This window comes from Hippocampus zosterae, chromosome 5, assembly GCF_025434085.1.
Source record: "Hippocampus zosterae strain Florida chromosome 5, ASM2543408v3, whole genome shotgun sequence".
Taxonomy (NCBI): domain Eukaryota; kingdom Metazoa; phylum Chordata; class Actinopteri; order Syngnathiformes; family Syngnathidae; genus Hippocampus; species Hippocampus zosterae.
Genome location: NC_067455.1, coordinates 4,666,924 through 4,684,918, shown reverse-complemented (window position 1 = coordinate 4,684,918; position 17,995 = coordinate 4,666,924). Strand labels below are relative to the sequence as shown.

At 42.7% G+C, this 17,995-nt stretch overlaps 2 protein-coding genes across 3 annotated transcripts; one reads left to right on the top strand and one right to left on the bottom strand.

Annotated features, from left to right (window-relative positions):
* Positions 1–509: 509 nt before the first annotated feature.
* On the bottom strand, positions 510–12,922 carry LOC127600598 (hemicentin-2-like). Its single transcript, XM_052065282.1, has 7 exons — positions 12,755–12,922; positions 12,336–12,457; positions 11,111–11,309; positions 9,295–9,440; positions 6,186–6,327; positions 3,820–3,961; positions 510–1,960 (listed from the first exon to the last, which is right to left on the bottom strand). Exons 1-7 carry the CDS (start codon positions 12,804–12,806, stop codon positions 1,867–1,869), a joined length of 897 nt encoding a protein of 298 aa, XP_051921242.1. The 5' UTR covers positions 12,807–12,922; the 3' UTR covers positions 510–1,866.
* Positions 12,923–12,999: 77 nt separating this feature from the next.
* On the top strand, positions 13,000–16,534 carry LOC127600660 (transcription initiation factor TFIID subunit 12). 2 transcript variants are annotated; one of them, XM_052065382.1, is made up of 6 exons: positions 13,000–13,148; positions 15,112–15,303; positions 15,678–15,755; positions 15,853–15,967; positions 16,069–16,157; positions 16,239–16,534. In XM_052065382.1, exons 2-6 carry the CDS (start codon positions 15,223–15,225, stop codon positions 16,272–16,274), a joined length of 399 nt encoding a protein of 132 aa, XP_051921342.1. In that variant the 5' UTR covers positions 13,000–13,148; positions 15,112–15,222; the 3' UTR covers positions 16,275–16,534. The 2 variants fall into 2 exon arrangements, with proteins under 2 accessions (XP_051921342.1, XP_051921341.1); XM_052065381.1 differs by lacking the exon at positions 13,000–13,148 and adding an exon at positions 14,366–14,537.
* The last annotated feature ends 1,461 nt before the right edge of the window (positions 16,535–17,995 follow it).

Below are 17,995 nucleotides of genomic sequence, written 5' to 3'. Positions count from 1 at the left end.
GGATGAAAACGCAAACTAAAAACGCGGTGCTCCGCAAATAGGACAAAGACTGGTTAGTTAGATAGCTAACAAAATAACTAGCTAGAATCAGGGAGTTGCCTGCTATTTAACTAGCTAGCTACGAAGCTAGAACCAGGAAGGGACTGCTCACTAACAGATGGACAAAAAAATAAAAATAAATTGAAAAGTGGTACTCTGCGACTAGCACTACCATGATTTAATCAGTTAAGCTCGGTCCATCTGTTCTGTTTTGCTGACTGTCAGTTATTAAATATGTTTCCCCATTTAGGTGTTCCATTCTTAATGTTTTAAGTCATCCGTGAACCGGGTAGTAGCCAGATAACAAACACACTGACAAGAGACATACTCTGCATTTCAGTTATTGGCTTAACTTTTACACTTGGAAGAATAAAATGAGGTTACTTGGACTGAATTTATAAATTTCAATACCAAAAAGCAAAAATAAAATAATACTTGTCATAATAATAAATCAATACTTTCAAATGTGGTAGTGAGAGCAAATGCTATTTTTTTATAGCTCTTTATTGAACCCCGAAAGAGAGAAACACAGGAGCCCCCACCCCAGCAGGCCCCGCCTCTTAAAGGCACATGCACATAACCAATGCTGACACAACTCAACAGTATTTCTGAAGCACTTTAAAAGAACCACCGCTGTACACACAGTGCTGTACATGGAGCAAAAATAAATCATACAGCACAAAAAAATAAAACACTTAATGAATAACAAAGACAGCGGAAAGCACAAATATGGTCAAAATAAAAATCCCGTCTCACGCTGAGTCAAAAGTCAAAGAACAGAAATTAGTTTTAAGACAAGTTTTAAAGATGAGTGACCAGCAATGGAAACAATAAGTATTTCTTTTAATAAAGATTTTATGTTTGCAATTTGGTTTTTTTTGTGTTGGAATATATTAACAATGTGCATAAAAAAAGGGGGTCTTAAGACAAATAAAATTATTTTATGCTTGCAATTAGTTTTTTTGTGAAAAGGGGTGTGTTAATACATATAAAATGTGTTTAACCCTTTCAGGGACAGCGGTTACTGCAGTGGACAGCTTAACATGTTATCAGGTTACAAGGTGCATGAAAGGGTTCAAGAATGTCAGAGCGGTACAACTGTAAAAAAAAAAATCAATCTAAAAAGAATCTTATTTATATGGTCTCTATTGATCTTTTACAAATATTGAAATTAAAATAAAGCAAAATTCCCTTTCCTCCGAGTCCGAATGGTATTACACTTCGTGTTTATGCCTTCAAAAGTGCTTCGCCACATGTATGTGGACTCCCACTGATTGTACATTTATGCTGATTATTATTCATAATGCACTCTAATATGCGCGGGCTGCGGCTATGGGCGGCTCGTATAATTTTTTTTTCATGAAATCAACAAACCATAAGTGCAGAGGCCATACAAAAGCTGCTGGGAAAGTGTTAAATGCTGTCATGGGAACCACATGAAGACATCAGGCGCAAATCAACAAGCCTTGACATTAGCTTGCCATTGGAAACGCTGTCAAGAGTGAGATTTTCGAGTGCCTACAGCCCAGAAGCAGCTAACAATGTTAAAAGTGGATAGTTCATCACCTCCCATGCAACTGAATGAATCAGGAAAAGATTGCCCGCCTTTTGTCCTCGCGCAAGCTACCGCAAAGCAATCACTCATACTTTCTCAGATTTTTTTTTTTTTTTTTTTTTTTGCTAGGTACTTCTTTTGATTTCAGCCATCCATAGAGTCTCGCTCGCTCGGCCACTCATCATCGATAACCATCAGAGCGGTTCTTAAGTAGCCACCTGATATCATCCGTCACTCTCTGGCCGCGCACTCCATCTTCCCGGCCGCGGGCATCACACAGCGACAAGAGGCTGTTTGTCTCCGCAGCTGGAGTGGAGAGCTTCTTTGCTGTCCTTGTAGATGGGATTGGTCTGGGATCTGTCATCACTACGGAAGCCCCCCCACCCCAAAAAAAGTTTTTTTTAAAGACAGGTGGATGTCATGAGGAGGCTCCAAGTACTCCAGAGAACTTGCTAGGATACGCCGCCACTAACACAAAAATGAAGAACCCTGAAGAACATTTTTTATTTTTTAAATCCATGATTATCTGAGTGAACTCTGTTTGTAGCTGCTTTTAAATTATGTACTTTTAATTACTAGCATATTAAATGAAGCATATTGAGTTACTTTCTGTGTGAACTAGAATTCTTTTTTTTATATATTTTTTTTTTAAATCACCCCCAGGTACTGCCAAGGTGCTGGTCAAGGGCGACACAAAGTGAAATATTTCTTATTAAGGCCCCTGTATAATACACTCCAATAATTTGGCTTCATTTCTTTGTTAAATAATGACTGTTGTTTTGACAGTATTTAAAAGGTGTGACTTCCTGTGTCGAAAAAAAAGAACTATATATATATGTAATATATTGAAATATATTATTTTTAATATATTTATTAATTTATTATTATAGTTATATTTATTATATATTATTATATTTATTATAGAATATATTCATACATTTAAATATATTTATATATATATATATGTAATATATTGAAATATATTATTTATTAATACATTTAGTATTTTATTATTATATTTATTTTTATTATATATATTATTATATTTATTATATAATTTATTAATACATTTAAATATATTAATACGTTTTATTTTATATATATATATATAAAGTAGGAAAAAAATTACTAGATTAAATTTTAAAAAATCTAAATCATGAAAAACACAGTATTACTTGAATAAAGCATTATTTTGAAAAATAAAACAGACAATAGCTACAATATTTAAAAAAGCATTCCAAAAAAAAAGTCGCGGATAAGCTGGACCCTATCGTGGGTGACTTAACACCAAAGTACACCCCGGACTGATCGGCCAGCCAGTTGCACTTATTTGGAATGCGCACATACCGCCATCAAGTTGAATTTCCAACACCTCAGCTCCAAAACGGCATAAAAGTCTGAGAAATGTTCACGCTCATAACTGTCTTGGGATTAAGGTAACTGGAAAGGCTCATTAAGGGCGCTACTTTTTCTTGCGGCCCGTAAATATGCATGAGTCCGCCGATTTGCTATGAAAATGCAAATTCTTCCACACATGTGGAGAAGAGGTCAACGAGGCGAGCGGCGGAGGGGTCACGGTGCGCATTAACTCGCTGTCGCCGGGCAACTTTGACGTGACTTCCATTAATGTTTCGCTGCCGGGGTGCTTTTGACACTTCAAATAGTGGCAATGACTTAAAGCCGCTGTTAATAGGTCAGCGGCGGAGGGGTGTCGGGAGCGCATATGGGAGGGCGGGCCGGTACCTGCCGGGATGCACTTTTATATTCAGCGCGCACACAAAAGACGCAATAAGGGGAACAACAGCACACAAATCGGTGCACTCTTGCACAAAGGTTGCTTTCCTTCCAGCAGCGTAGTCCGCGCGTGTTTGAAACCTTTGAGAACAAAGGAGCAATTTTCCCAAGTCTCAATTTTTACGACAAAAATGTGTTACATTATGCAAAAAAAGTCACATTTACAAGACAAAAAAATTGCTCAGTTACGAAATTTAAATCACATTACGGGGATTAAAGTTGCAGAGTATCATTTTAACAACAAAGCCAATTTCATGAGGAAAAAAATATTGAGTGTTAACTTGTAATTTTATGAAAACAGTCATAATTTCTTGAGGATGTTTTTTTTTTTAATTTAAAATATGACTTCTCTTGATGGCACCAAAACAACTGGACTGACTTAACGTAACGTAGCGTCAGAAGATTCCCGTCAGGTATTGCGTGTCACTTACATGGGTCTGGTCTCGGCTCGCTTTTTCCTGCGGTAGATGCACACACTCAAGGCGGCCACGAGCAGCGAGAGGCTGCCGATCGCCACCAAGGACGTCATCAGCACCAGACGGCCCGTGTGGGTCTCGAACCAACTGGCGTCTTCTGCGGATCAGAGTCGTAAGGCGTCAAATCGGCGAAAACCGTTTCACCAATTGGCAGACTTTCTTTTCTTTTCTCATTTTATCAGTGCGATAACAATCTGGAGGGGTGTTTAACACCACATTTTTTTCCTGGCAGATTCCAGTAGTACTGATGCCCCAAATACTTTTTTTTTTAATTGAATTCAACACAATGACAAAAAATAGATTTTTTTTTTTAATGCAGATTCACTGATCGTGTCAAACTGCCGCAGTATAGCGCCAACTACTGCAGACGGGCGGAGGGAGTCAATGTCAGACCTTTTTTTTGGCCTAAAGCAGGGGTGTCCAAACTTTTTGCCAAGGGGGCCAGATTTTATGTGGTAAAATGTCGGGGGGCCGACCTTGGCTGACATTCTTTACATTGAACAACAATATTGTTCAACAAATTTTAGTAAGCCAGTCTGTTTCACATTTCCATTTTTATTTGAATTTCAACAATCTTAAGAATTTCTTTTGGTTCATTTGAAACAGGTATATCACATGCAACTGCTTATTCACTTGACTTTTTCTTAAACGGAAGTCTCCTGAGTGCAAATTGATTGATTTGAAACATAAAATGTATCACCATAGTCACAAAACCTTTGACTCGAACAACAGGGAAATGAACAAGCAATACACATATCCACAACTGCAAGGATCATTTGAAATATGACATATCAGTCAATATAAACACGGAGTGATGTCTTGTTAACTCGTGAGTGATGCCCTCTAGTGTCTAAATGCTATTACTCATTTAGTGAATGCTATTACTCATTTAGCCACTAGAGGGAAGCAGTACTCTATGAAACATCACTCACCAGTCTACGAGACCTCAGTCAATGCAACACGTGTTCCATTGCGCCCAACCTGCGGGCCAGACGGCACTGATTTTATGACAGGGGCCGAGGGCCGGATGAAATTCGACCGCGGGCCAGATTTGGCCCGCGGGCCGGACTTTGGACATGCTGGCCTAAAGTATCGATGGTTGGTATCGGCATCCTGCAGGAGCACCCGATACTTAAAAAAAAAGCCTCGATACTATCGATACTATCTCATTAAAATGACAAGTTTACTCGAAAATTATGAGGTTTTAAAGTTATATTGGGACGCATGTGCACAACTGCCAGCAGGAAAATTCGACCAAGGACAGATTTCTTTTTTATGAATTCACCTGGCGCTTTTCCAGCACAAGTAGCAAAATGTGACATTCCGGAGCCGTCCAAGGATGAAAAATCATTATCAGCATCCCCGAGAGATTTCCTGTTTAATTAGCAGAGGCGCTCCGGGGAGAAGCGAGTGGAGACACTTTGGCATAGTGGCGACCTGAGAGTCAATTGCCGCAGTCGTACGATCTCCCCCCCGTAATAAATAACGCACAGTGGCTTCATGACACTTTTAGTGCGTGAGAGAGAACGGCGTTTGAAAAGGGCCGGCGAATCTCAACGCTGCCGTCCTCTCACAGGTCATTGATAAAGATGATGGAGACAGATGAGGCGCCCTAATTGGATTAGTCGAGAATGTTGTCGTGAAATTAGCGCCGAAAACGAAGACAGTTTGCCTGCTGGGACAAAGACGAAGCGTGGGTCCGACGGGACGGTGGCCAACGCGACCGGCCGCATTTGCAATCGACGTGACTTGGATGACTTTCACGTTTCATTACGCTCGTCTGCGATCGAGCGCCTCGTCCCGGCGGAGGAAGCGGAAACGCAACGCTTGCAACGGAAAACGGATGGAAAATGTGTGCTGCTTCTTCTGGTGTGTGAGCCTTGGCCACCGGGGGGGGTCGTAAAATACATATGGAGTTGGCGAAGGCCACAGGATACTCGTGCGTAAGCCGCGGTAATTTCGGTCATTCTTTGCAGAGGATAAAGAACGCATGCCCGTGAGTATTGTTATATTATCTGTCTACGTGTGTTTGTTTGTATAGAAAACAGCAAGCATCAATGCTAACTGTTAACACGACAGCGGCGTTTTCCGTGGTAAGCTAGCAGGTTATTCCGCCGGCGGCATAGTATGCTTTCGCTTTCTAATTGTGTTTATTTATATTTAGTTGTGACGGTAAACATGAAGTGAGAGTGGCATGAAACGGCTCGATGACTCTCCTTGGAATGTACTGACATCAGTTTGCATTAAACCACTTTGACCTTTGCGTTCACTCGTGACCCCTCACGGGACGCTCATGGACAAATCTCCGCAGTTTGTCTCACCGGGCAGAACGACGAGGCTTATGTTGCGCATTTTGCTGAGCGAGGCGCTGGGGTGTTCGACCACGCACGTGTACACGCCACTGTCCGCGGGGCTCACTTTCCTCAGCGTCATCACCGGCGAGGGCAGGATCCAGTCGTTGCCCTGAAGGGAATAGGAACGGAAAGGTCAAGTCGTGCCGGAGTTTGACCGAGAGTGTGCTAGCTTAATGCTAACGTACAACGGGCAAAGCCATACAAGGGCCAATGGAAATTCGCAGAGATTTTCCGCTATTTTTAAAACTTCAAGCAACTGCTGCTTGATCTCAACACCCCCCCCCCCCACACACACACACACACACACACAAGGAGCAGCACACACTTGCTCCTCTGTGGGAACATCAACAATTAATAACGGCAAAACGTGCTAAAGGCCCGTAAACTTTACAAACCCCCCAAAAATAACTACCTCGACGTCGACTTAGAAGGGGTGTGACGCCGTGAAACGATGGAAACGGTGGGAAAAACTGTGCCCGCCTTGCCGCGAGTCAATAACGTAGATAAGGCCGCCGTCTGCGGGAGAGCGATGCAGCAGCAGCAGCAGCATCAACAACGACGCACGCCCGCGCGATACAAGGCCGTAATGAGATGGCAAGGGAGCAAGGGATGAATCCTGACACGGAAATAGCTTCACTATTACTAGACGGCGCTCCAAAACAAATCAGCGGCCAAACAATTGTGGTGGTGGCGCTAAGGAGCAACACAACAACCCCCGCAAAAAAAAAAAAAAAAAAGACATGACACAATGCAAATGGTTTGGCTCCTGGGAGCTGCCACGTCTGCCAAGAAAGAGACCATTTCAATTGGAAGGCATCAGAATTAAGAGGATTGCACCCAACCCCAAAAAAGAAACAAACAAACACGCCAGGTTTGGCCAAAGTAGCATTTTGTATGCAAATCTGGAGGCTGGCAAAGCCGCCCCCCCCCCCCCGCCCCCCCCCCTCAATTGTGTCCGTGTCTCGCTGTCATTACCGCCGGGCTGTTGTTGCGCCCACGCTTTGCTGTCTGTCAAAACGGGATGGGATGCCGCCTCCCCGACGCATACGGGAACACGGCCGAACACCCGCCCCCGTGGCTTGGGTGACCACCCCCCCCTCGGGTTCATCGCCGCAGAGCTGTCAGTCACGCTGACAGGCGAGCAAGGACGCCGGGAGGTGCGGAACACCTTCAAGGAAGCACAGCCGTCACGCGTCAGCGTCGTAAATGACGGCGCCATTTGAAAGCACAAGAGCAGCCGACAGAGGGGCGACCCGTTCGCAAGCTCGCGGACTCTTTCGGGGCCAACGACATTTTTCATGTTCTTTTAAGAATCCAGGTATTCGATTGCAGATACAGCTTAATAGTTTTTTTTTAATGACATGGTCGCGTAAACAATGAGTGAATAATGGAATAATTTTACTATGCTAAATATTTGGTTTAAGAAGAAATATTGCATTCATTCATTCATTCATCTTCCGAGCCGCTTGATCCTCACTAGGGTCGCGGGGGGTGCTGGAGCCTATCCCAGCTGTTTTCGGGCAGTAGGCGGGGTACACCCTGAATCGGTTGCCAGCCAATCGCAGGGCACACAGAAACGAACAACCATTCGCACTCACACCTAGGGACAATTTAGAGTGTTCAATCAGCCTGCCACGCATGTTTTTGGAATGTGGGAGGAAACCGGAGCACCCGGAGAAAACCCACGCAGGCCCAGGGAGAACGTGCAAACTTCACACAGGGAGGCCGGAGCTGGAATCGAACCCGGTACCTCTGCAGTGTGAAGCCGACGTGCTAACCACTGGACTACCGGGCCGCCCGGAATAATTTTACTATGCTAAATATTTGGTTTAAGATATTTTTTATTTTCATCCATTTTCCATTTTGAGTTCTTATCCCTTCGGTTATAAAATATCGTCGTTCTTCGGAAGGATTCTACAGTTGCTTGAGTATTTTTGGATGCTACTTTAACATTATGCAGTTGGAACGCTGCTGTTGAATAAACGAAAAAAAAAAATGAATCGTTTCCTCGTTTCATTTCAAATTTCAGCCTTTCAACTAAAGTATTACGCTAACTTGTTTGTTATCCATTTATTTGATCTTTTATTTGATGAAAAAGTTATGAGAAGAACTTCTCAAATCTTTTCCAGCACGTGTATAGAGTCTCGTGTCGAAAAGTGCCGCTCCGCATTCACGCCGTAAGTATAGCACGGTGAAGACTTGAATGATGATCTCGACGCCGCCTTGACTTTTGACCCTCTTCCCCGGCGCTTCGCAATCAATACCGCTATTGATTCGACATTTTCTATTGTCTGCCTTGGCCTCTGACATTGACTTTGAAGCTGGCGTGCATCTGCCAATTCATCAAATTTTGCCAGCTTGGCACATTCACTCTCACGCTGTGTCACATTCGTTTCCCTCGAGCGGCAGCTCCTGCGCAGCGCTTGAATAATTCAAGGTTTTCTTTTGCCCGAGAGTCAAAAGAAAGTGTCATTGCAAATCTAAAAGCATTCTTGCTTTGAGATCGACCTCGTTAGAGCCTGATCCCTTCGTTAAATAGGCGCGCCTCACTTGGCATCAGCCGAGCCCGATGACGGCAAAAAGAAACGGTTTGACAGTGGAGGACGGAGCAAGACAAAACCATGACATTGCACATATAGCCACCAGGGGGTGCTCAAGCACGTGCCCTTTTGCCCTGAAGGAAAAAAAAGGACTTTTTTCAAGTAAGAAAAAGGAAAAAAAAGGACTTTTTTTTTCCTTCAGGGCAAAAGGGCACGTGCTTGAACACCCCCTAGTGGCTATGAAGGAAAAAATGCTCTTTTTTCCCCTTCTAATTCAACATTTCAACAAATATGATTGATTTCTTAATTCCACTCTGTAATGAATAAGCAGTTGTTCTATTTTTCATTTGCGTTATTTTTGGTGATAGATTAAGATTTTTAAATAATTTATCTTGTTTGATTTTTTTTTTCTAACATCAAAACCTGCTGCTTGAACTGGCGGAAAGGAGGGGGGGAGCACCTAGCACCTGCATGACCAGAACAAATTTCAAAAAAAGTTCATGAGAAAAAAAAAACCTGCAAGGTTCAAGGCTCACCTCCTTGTACCAACGATAGTCGGGCTCTTCCGAACAGCTGGCCGAGCACTTGAGCGTCACGTCGTCTCCTTTCTGTACACGAATCTCCTGTGACAGACCCAGGAAGCTGCTGTAGCCCTCTCTGGAAAGATACACCTGTCCCAAGTCTACAATCGAGCATATTTTCATGAGATAAAATAGCAGACCAGAATTTTGTACTTTATAAAAACATACAATTGAATATGTTACTTTGAAGGGTTAAAGCACAGCAACGTTGATGGGAATTAGCGCGGGCATTAAGATAGTGGACTGAAATAAATTTTTAAATAATTTTTTTTAAAAAGAGTTACGCTTTTTGTATGTTTCGTTGGGCAGTAAACGTCACCAACTTGGACAACTTAAACAACTGGAAGCGTCTCTTTTGATGAATTGTTCACCATTTGCCAAACCGCCGCTTTGTGGTGCAATCACTTGAGTCTTGCATTTTAAGTCAAAGCAAAAAAATAATAAAATCTTCTGAACTGGCGGATTGGATCTGGTACACCACAGAAACGGGCGGTTTCTTTTTTTTTTTTTGACAATCTGCACGGCTACCATTTTCAATCAATTGCGGTGTCGCATCTTTGCTTGTGCGAGACACATTGAGTTGCCTTGTGGATGAAATGTGCCTTTTTTTTCCAGTTCATCAAAGCAATTTTAATATCACACACATACTCCCCAAGAAAATATCAAATGCAGTTTCTAAATGCCAATTTAATTTCTTAAGGCAGGAAAAAAAAATCCTAAACTGCCTGTCCCTATGTTAAAAAGTATTTGCCCCCCTACATGCCTTTGTTAAATCACAACATAACTCTGAATGGCTAAAAATAAATAAAAATACGGTTTGGGAATGGCCAAGTAAAAGTCTGCATTTGGAAGGGCAGTTCAAGCCAGCATTTAGAAAAAAACATTTTGTATTTCCTTGGGTTGTCTCTGTGATATGAGAATTGGTTTGATGAAGTGAAACCTTTGTGTGTGAACAATACGCAAAGCACACAGAAATCAGGAAGGGGCCAAATAATTTTTCAAGGCACTGCAGGTTACATTTAACAACTAGAAGGGATCCCTAGACCTAAACTTTTTTTTTTTTCGGTGCCGTATTTCGAGAATGATAAACTCAAGTAAGAAAGCCTCAATGTGGAGTCATCAATAATGATAGCGCAGTAATGGACCTATTGAGAAGAAGTATTGTGAATAATGGCTCTTTTTTTTTCTTTCAGCTCAATAGAAGTCCTTCGTCCTCACTGTCCTCTCGCTGCTGTCTAATCTCAACTTCTTATTGATCTCCTTCCCCCCCACCCGTGAGGCCGAGAAGGCTATCGCACAGTGTCGGCGGTCGATTGGACGCCGCATAGGAGATAGAGGACGCCGATAGTCCGAGCGGCCGTGCAATGGATGCTGTGGAAAGCAAAGCGCACTGATAAATTCCGGCTCCCGCTGAGGAGCCCAAGAGTTTAAATCTGCAAAACAAAGGAGCGACAATCGTGCCGCTGTCTGTCGGTGCAGTGCAAGGATATTTCTTTGGTTATTAACTATGAATGTGTTCCCTGTGTCCCTCGCTCAGCAGAGAGCCACATGACTGCAAGTGATAGTGATGATCGCAAGACCGAAATAAATACATTTCAAATGACGCTGCAATATAATGTATGACATCAATTAGGCAAAAACTAATGACAATTTCACTCTAATTATACTAAGATGCCGTTTCAATTCGTTTCCAATTCCAACTGCGATAGGCTCTGGTAACTATGCATGGGAATTTCCATTTGAAAACTCAAGATGCAGCAGCAGCACTCACAGTTCACTTTTAAGGACAGCGTCTTGGAGACGTTGTTCGGCGCGCTCAATGCGCCGTCATCCGACACGCAACGAAAGAGCCCCTCAAAAAACGAGGCAACGTGGGAAACATGCAACACCATCTTGTCATCCACTTGCTCCACATTCATATTGTAGAAGCACCAAGAGGCCGGCCACACCGAGTGCCACATTTGGAGCATCTGCGCAGATAACAGATGAGAAAAACATGAAATAAAACAAAATTCAATGATAGTAAACGAGAGCTATACGGACACAGTGTCCTCTTGTAGGGCAAAGCTGTAAAGTGAATCAGAAATAAAACCAGCAAGTAATAAAAAGCCAACTAAAAAGGTTCGTAATAGGGGTTTTCAAGATTCAAGTCGTCATCTTTTATTTGCTTTGACTTGTGAGTGCAGATTTGAGACAGTCCTAGCACTGTATTAGTGGCAGAAAACTCAATTCACATTACATCACCACAAGCACAAGTTCGCAATTTCCAACAAAAGATTTTTCAAGTGGTGCAATGCCATTCCGAATTTAAATTTAGCGTCAATTTTAAAATACAATAAAGACAATTAATCCTCGTGTGTACCTTTAAACGGAAAACGATGTTCTTTTTAGAATGCCCCGCTAGCTTTAACATGAACGGAAAATGCCACTGACATGCTATTGTTAGCATTGATATTCGCGATTTTAGAACCATTTTATTAATAAATATATGAACATAAGCTGTTCAAAAACATGTAGACGGACAATATGAAAATAAGCCCATGCGAATATTCGTTAACCTCGGCGAAAATTAAGCATTAACATTATAGCAACATTCTGAGTACAGTAGGAGAAGATGTCTACTCTTCTTTGTTTACCTTTGTAATGCTGTAACATACAATACTACCTCCTGCTGGCCAAAGTGGGAGCAACACACTGAATTAGATTCAGCATTTAATCATGATTTACAGTACAGTACATTCCATTTAATGAAGTTGTTCCTTTACGCATTTATAAAGTACAATCTGATAGAGGTGATGTTTTTCCATATTAAAGAAATATTTATATGTTGGGGCAGGAAAAGATGAATGGCATTTTCATTCCTTTCGATGTGGAAAGATGATTTGAGATTTGAGCATGGTCACAAAACAAATTCAAGTCACATCTCAAGGCAGCACTTTTGCTTGACAAGGAGGCCCGAGGAGCACTTCAAACAGCATGTGGCCCAAACTGCTCACCTGGGAGAAGCTTTCAAATCTTACATGACTGATGTTGTACTCATTTTGTGAGTACAGGCACTCCAGCGTCACACTTTCACCTTCCATAACGCTCTGGTTTGGGCCTCGAATAAGCAAGTCACCTGGATACAAAGAAAAAACAAAGGATTCTGAAATTCCACAATATTTTCCATGTCAACGACTGCACCTGAGGGGGGGGGGGGGATTCTAATGGTGACGTAGCAAAACAGTTTCTTCACAACTAGGCCTTGTTGCAAAATATATCTTGCGTAGCCATAACGCTATGTTTTACTGTACTTAAAAACAAAGCTGGATTTTCACCTGACGTGGGGGAACATTAATTTCTTAGTACTTGTTTAACAAGAAAATATTCAAATAGAAGAATTACTTAAAATTTTGAAGAACAAATCAATAATTACCATCCACTAGGGAGGCCATTCCAAGGCAAAAAGCGACAAAGAATAAATCCATTGCTTTAAATCCAATTCACCGATTGTTTGCAAATACGTGTACCACATAAATTGGCCTGGTTGTTATTTGAAAACAAAACTATCTAGCTCGTGTTTACAGAAAGCCGGAGCGGGTGTGGCTTACCAATGTGGGCTGACCAGTCAAACCCGTTTCAACTCTTGGCTCATACCGGTTATTTTATACAGTCACCTCATATGTTTACTTGGCGTGACATGTAAGCGTTCCACCTGGAACTTTGTACTTGCACTTTTATTTTTGTGCGAGTTTGCTGGATACTTGAAACGTCCTGACGCTATGCAGCTTTCGGTCCTCGTCAAAGCTATTTGAGCTTTGAATCACCTGGCAAGTAACCAATGGCAAACGCTTTGTTACTGCATTTAACCACATTTGTAAAGTTCACCCAACCATCCATTTTATATCTGCTTATCCAGGGTCGGGCTAAGGGGGGGGCAATAGCTTTAGGAGGGTAGCCCAGACTTGCTTCTCCTCAGTCACTTGTTCCAGGAAGATTCCAAGGCGGTCCCAGGCCAGTTGGGAAACATAGTCTCTGCAAACAAACAATCCAAACGAAACCTCAAGGCGTCCTGTAAACTAGAAATGCATTTGATGATTCATCACAAAACAAAAGCAGCACTTTCTGGGTAACATGAGCAACTAACACGGCCGAGATATTGTTGTACATCACACCATCTGCAGTCAGTCATGCATTCAATAAACTGCACACATATACAAATTTTGCCCAAAACACACCCTCATAATGGGCGGCCCGGTAGTCCAGTGGTTAGCATGTCGGCTTCACAGTGCAGAGGTTCAATTCCAGCTCCGGCCTCCCTGTGTGGAGTTTGCATGTTCTACCCGGGCCTGCGTGGGTTTTCTCCGGGTGCTCCGGTTTCCTCCCACATTCCAAAAACATGCGTGGCAGGCTGATTGAACACTCCAAACTGTCCCTAGGTGTGAGTGCTAATTGTTGTTCATTTCTGTGTGCCCTGCGATTGGCTGGCAACCGATTCAGGGTGTCCACCACCTACTGCCCGAAGACAGCTGGGATAGGCTCCAGCACCACCTGCGACCCTAGTGAGGATCAAGCGGCTCGGAAGATGCCACCCTCATAATATAAGCAGAAACACATTAAAGTGAAAATCAGTGTTTAGATTTAGAATTGTGAAGGATTCAAACATTTTTGAGGCGAAATGACATTAGCCATTCGTGATAATTGTTCTCTGTGAGATTGGCTGTTCATTCGCGAATCAGTGAAAGTGATAGAAGCAAACTATAAAATAAAAAAAAAACAGTTTCCTGGAAGCCAGACTAAAGCCTATTTTTTATGAACGCCTTAGCCTACGACTTTACAATATCGAAGTCATGATTGTAGTACATTTCCAGGTAAGTATTATTTATGTGTTACTTGTTGTCAAACGTGGGAGACCCATCAATCGCTGATCAATTGATGGCCGGAATGCATCAACTGTTCAAACTGCCGATTAATTGTACTTACTTGTAATGACGCAAAATGTCCAACATGGAGCGCAAGAGGGAAGCGAGATTCATACCGGAAGTAGACGCCTGAAACCGGATGTAGTGCGGTTCAAAAAAACAACCATCTCGCTCTCTTTTTTTTTTGCTCGTGACTTCGGAGTGGCGCCGAGACGTGTGTCTTCAAGTGTGTATTTATCTCCCAATCTTCCCGTTATAGCGGAACCTAAACATGGACAGAAGATCTCTGCGTAGTTGGTAAGAGGATTAATTGGACGAGCTGCTTGAAACCGTGTTGAAAAGGCACCGAAGCTAACGTTAGCTTCGTCTGCTACGGTCAAAGCTATACGGCTGCTATTGTTTTTAGCATAACACGCCGTCACTTTTGCGCGTTCATCGCAAAACCTTAATTTGAAATCATTTTTTAGTTAGTTTTTTTTTTTACAATTGCCTTTAAGGCTATTGTTGCGTGGGACGCTGTACCTGCTTTGTTGCGACGAGTCGTGCAAACATATTGCAATAACTGAAGAATGACATTTCGGTACAAAATGCGTTTGGATGCTTGAAGAGCGTTGGAATTATTGATGAAATGTGGACCGTGATACTTGGAATGGCTTGTAAAGGTCAATAAGTTTTGAAGGAGGGGCAATAAATAATAAATTAATGTCCGACTGAATTTGGTAACTTTCAGTCAAGAAGCATGGAAGCTGGAATATAATCACAGGACTATTTTAAATAGTGAATGACGTGAATCACTCGAGAAATGTCGAAAAGAACCGCAAGCGTCCCTAATATTGTGAAGCTGACACACTTTTCCCCTTGCATTGTGCAGATATATGGACGTGGTTCCACTTTGCACATAATCCAATCCGTCGTCTTCGCTCTGAAAGTGACCCGGCACTCAAACGTTGCACATCCTGCCAATCGTCTCGAGGGTGCTGGTATGGCCAACAGCACCGCGACGGCAGTAAAGGTTATGGGAGCACCCGGTCCTGCGGGCAGAAGCAGCCCCGAAGGATCTCAGGTGGGTTGATGCAAGCACGGGCACACTCTTCCGCGTCGAATGACTAAAGTTGACGGAATTGGACAGAAAAAAAAATGAACTACATTTGATGACACCATTGAGCCTCGCATACGCGATCAAATGCATAAGCAGGAAGTAACATTTGCAGGCACAACGCATATGCCGATTATTTTTTGTTGTGGTGCTATGAAACAAAGATGACAGTTGTCATAAAAAAAATAAAAGTCAGTTTGGTTGTTTTATTCCGAATCAGCATATTAAATGTCCCTAAAATAACATCTACGCTTGCATTCCCTCATGCCGCTTTTATACGACTGAAAGGGATTAAAACAAAAAAGCATTGTCTTCATAATTTTTGTCATGATCAATTTCAGGTGCTGAGCAAGAAGAAGCTTCAAGACCTGGTGAGAGAAATCGACCCCAACGAGCAGCTGGACGAGGACGTCGAGGAGGTCCGTGCCTGTCTTGTCTTGACGCTTCCCCATGCTGTACCCCCCCTCCCCCCATCAAGCGCCATATAAAGTGTAATCCGGAAACGCGTCTCTGCAGATGCTGCTGCAGATCGCCGACGACTTCATTGAGAGCGTGGTGACGGCCGCTTGTCAGCTGGCACGCCATCGCAAATCCAACAGCTTGGAGGTCAAAGACGTCCAGTTGCATCTCGGTGAGCTTTTCTTCAACAATACAAGGACTTTTTTTTAAAATCAGCATTTGGTTAAATTGTAAATTGCTATTGTTTTTTTTTGGGGGGGGGGTGTTTGTCAGAACGTCAATGGAACATGTGGATCCCAGGTTACGGGTCGGATGAGATCCGGCCCTTTAAGAAGGCTTGCACCACAGAGGCTCACAAACAGGTTACCCACATAAGTCATAGTCCTTCCTGTTTATTATCCTTATTGTAGCAAAGCTCATTATTGTTTTTGTTTTTATTCTAGAGGATGGCCCTGATCCGCAAGACGACCAAAAAGTAGCCTCCATCATTCTTGTCGAGCCCCGCCACCTTGTATTTCTTTTTTTTTTTTGAGAGAGAGGGTTGTCCTCAAAAAAAAAATAATGAGTTGGTGAAAGGACATTTGTTGACATTAATATTTCATTGTCATGTCTTCCTAATTTTGGAGTATATTATCATCACGTACTAGTGTACTAATTTGGTTTTGTTTTTCCTCCTGTTTTGTGTACACATTCAGCTGTTTATGTCAATAAATATAGTCACCTATTTGGATTGTGACAACTGCTGTTTCATTATAAATGGGGAACGTTTGTGAGATATATTTGACAAACGTTTTCCTGTGTAATTTGGTCATCTTGGTGCAGGTCCAGGTCCAACTCGTTAAGACACAAAAAATATGTACTGGGACTTTTTCCACAGGGATAACCATCAAACAAGGTCAAGAATAATTTTGCAACCCTCAACATCAAGTCATACCTAAACTTAAAGTGCAGGATTTTCCAGATCCTTATTTATTTTGTCAATATACCTTCAAAGGATCATCTAAACTTGTAAAGACAAACGCGGTTGCATTTTTTTTTAAATTACTGGTAACTGAACTGAAGTCAAAAACATTTATACCAAACCAACACGATGTTCTGTCTCAGAGGTCAGGATGATGACTATATGTCATTGTACACCGAAATGACAATAAAATGACAAAAATAGTGGCCCGGTAGTCCAGTGGTTAGCACGTCGGCTTCACAGTGCAGAGGTGCAGAGGGTTCGATTCCAGCTGCGGCCTCCCTGTGTGGAGTTTGCATGTTCTCCCCGGGCCTGCGTGGGTTTTCTCCGGGTGCTCCGGTTTCCTCCCACATTCCAAAAATATGCATGGCAGGCTGATTGAACACTCTAAATTGTCCCTAGGTGTGAGTGTGAGTGCGAATGGTTGTTCGTTTCTGTGTGCCCTGTGATTGGCTGGCAACCGATTCAGGGTGTCCCCCGCCTACTGCCCGGAGACGGCTGGGATGGGCTCCAGCACCCCCCGCGACCCTAGTGAGGATCAAGCGGCCCGGAAGATGAATGAATGAATGACAAAAATAAGGCACACATTGATTCAGTAGACCTTTTACTCAAGAGTGCTCATGCAATGTTAAAAAAAAAAACACCTTCAACATTCACAAATCAGCACAACAAGAGGCCTATTTCAAGGTCATCAAATTTCCAGCACACAAATGTGAATTTCTTTGAAGACGCCCAACTTGGCGGTCATCTAAATGAGCAGACTAGAAAGCCTCACAGCACAAGTAAAAATACTTGACTAATGTACATCACAGGACTTAATCCATGGTCCGAATGACTTTTCGGGCTGTCGAGTGCCATTTAATAACTTTGCTCGCCCTTTAGTTACACCGGAGGCTCATTCGTCACGGCGAGCGTGACACTAATTGCCTTGATGACTTCGCGACACTGCTCGGCGACGACATCCAAAAGCGCCCCGCGGCGTTCTTCGAGTAACTGTCAACGTTGGCCGGGTGAAAATAAATTTGCTCACTCTCCTCCTCCTCGAATGCTGAGCAATTTGTGCAGATGCGGCAGAAGCTGGGACATAGAAGCAAAAAAAAAAACACTTCAACAGCACATTTTTTTTAACGTTTCTTATTGTGAAGCACGGGCGGCCCGGTAGTCCAGTGGTCAGCACGTCGGCTTCACAGTGCAGAGGTATCTGGTTCGATTCCAGCTGCGGCCTCCCTGTGTGGAGTT

What these genes read in the sequence shown, in the direction of transcription:
- LOC127600660 (XM_052065382.1), top strand. Translation starts at nt 15,223, where the DNA reads ATGGCCAACAGCACCGCGACGGCAGTAAAGGTTATGGGAGCACCCGGT. An exon ending in GCAGCCCCGAAGGATCTCAG is followed by an intron (nt 15,304 to 15,677) that starts GTGGGTTGATGC and finishes GATCAATTTCAG; the next exon opens with GTGCTGAGCAAGAAGAAGCT. An exon ending in AGACGTCCAGTTGCATCTCG is followed by an intron (nt 15,968 to 16,068) that starts GTGAGCTTTTCT and finishes GGTGTTTGTCAG; the next exon opens with AACGTCAATGGAACATGTGG.
- LOC127600598 (XM_052065282.1), bottom strand. Translation starts at nt 12,806, where the DNA reads ATGGATTTATTCTTTGTCGCTTTTTGCCTTGGAATGGCCTCCCTAGTG. An exon ending in AATGGCCTCCCTAGTGGATG is followed by an intron (nt 12,458 to 12,754) that starts GTAATTATTGAT and finishes CTTTGTATCCAG; the next exon opens with GTGACTTGCTTATTCGAGGC. An exon ending in AAGCCTCGTCGTTCTGCCCG is followed by an intron (nt 3,962 to 6,185) that starts GTGAGACAAACT and finishes TCTGATCCGCAG; the next exon opens with AAGACGCCAGTTGGTTCGAG.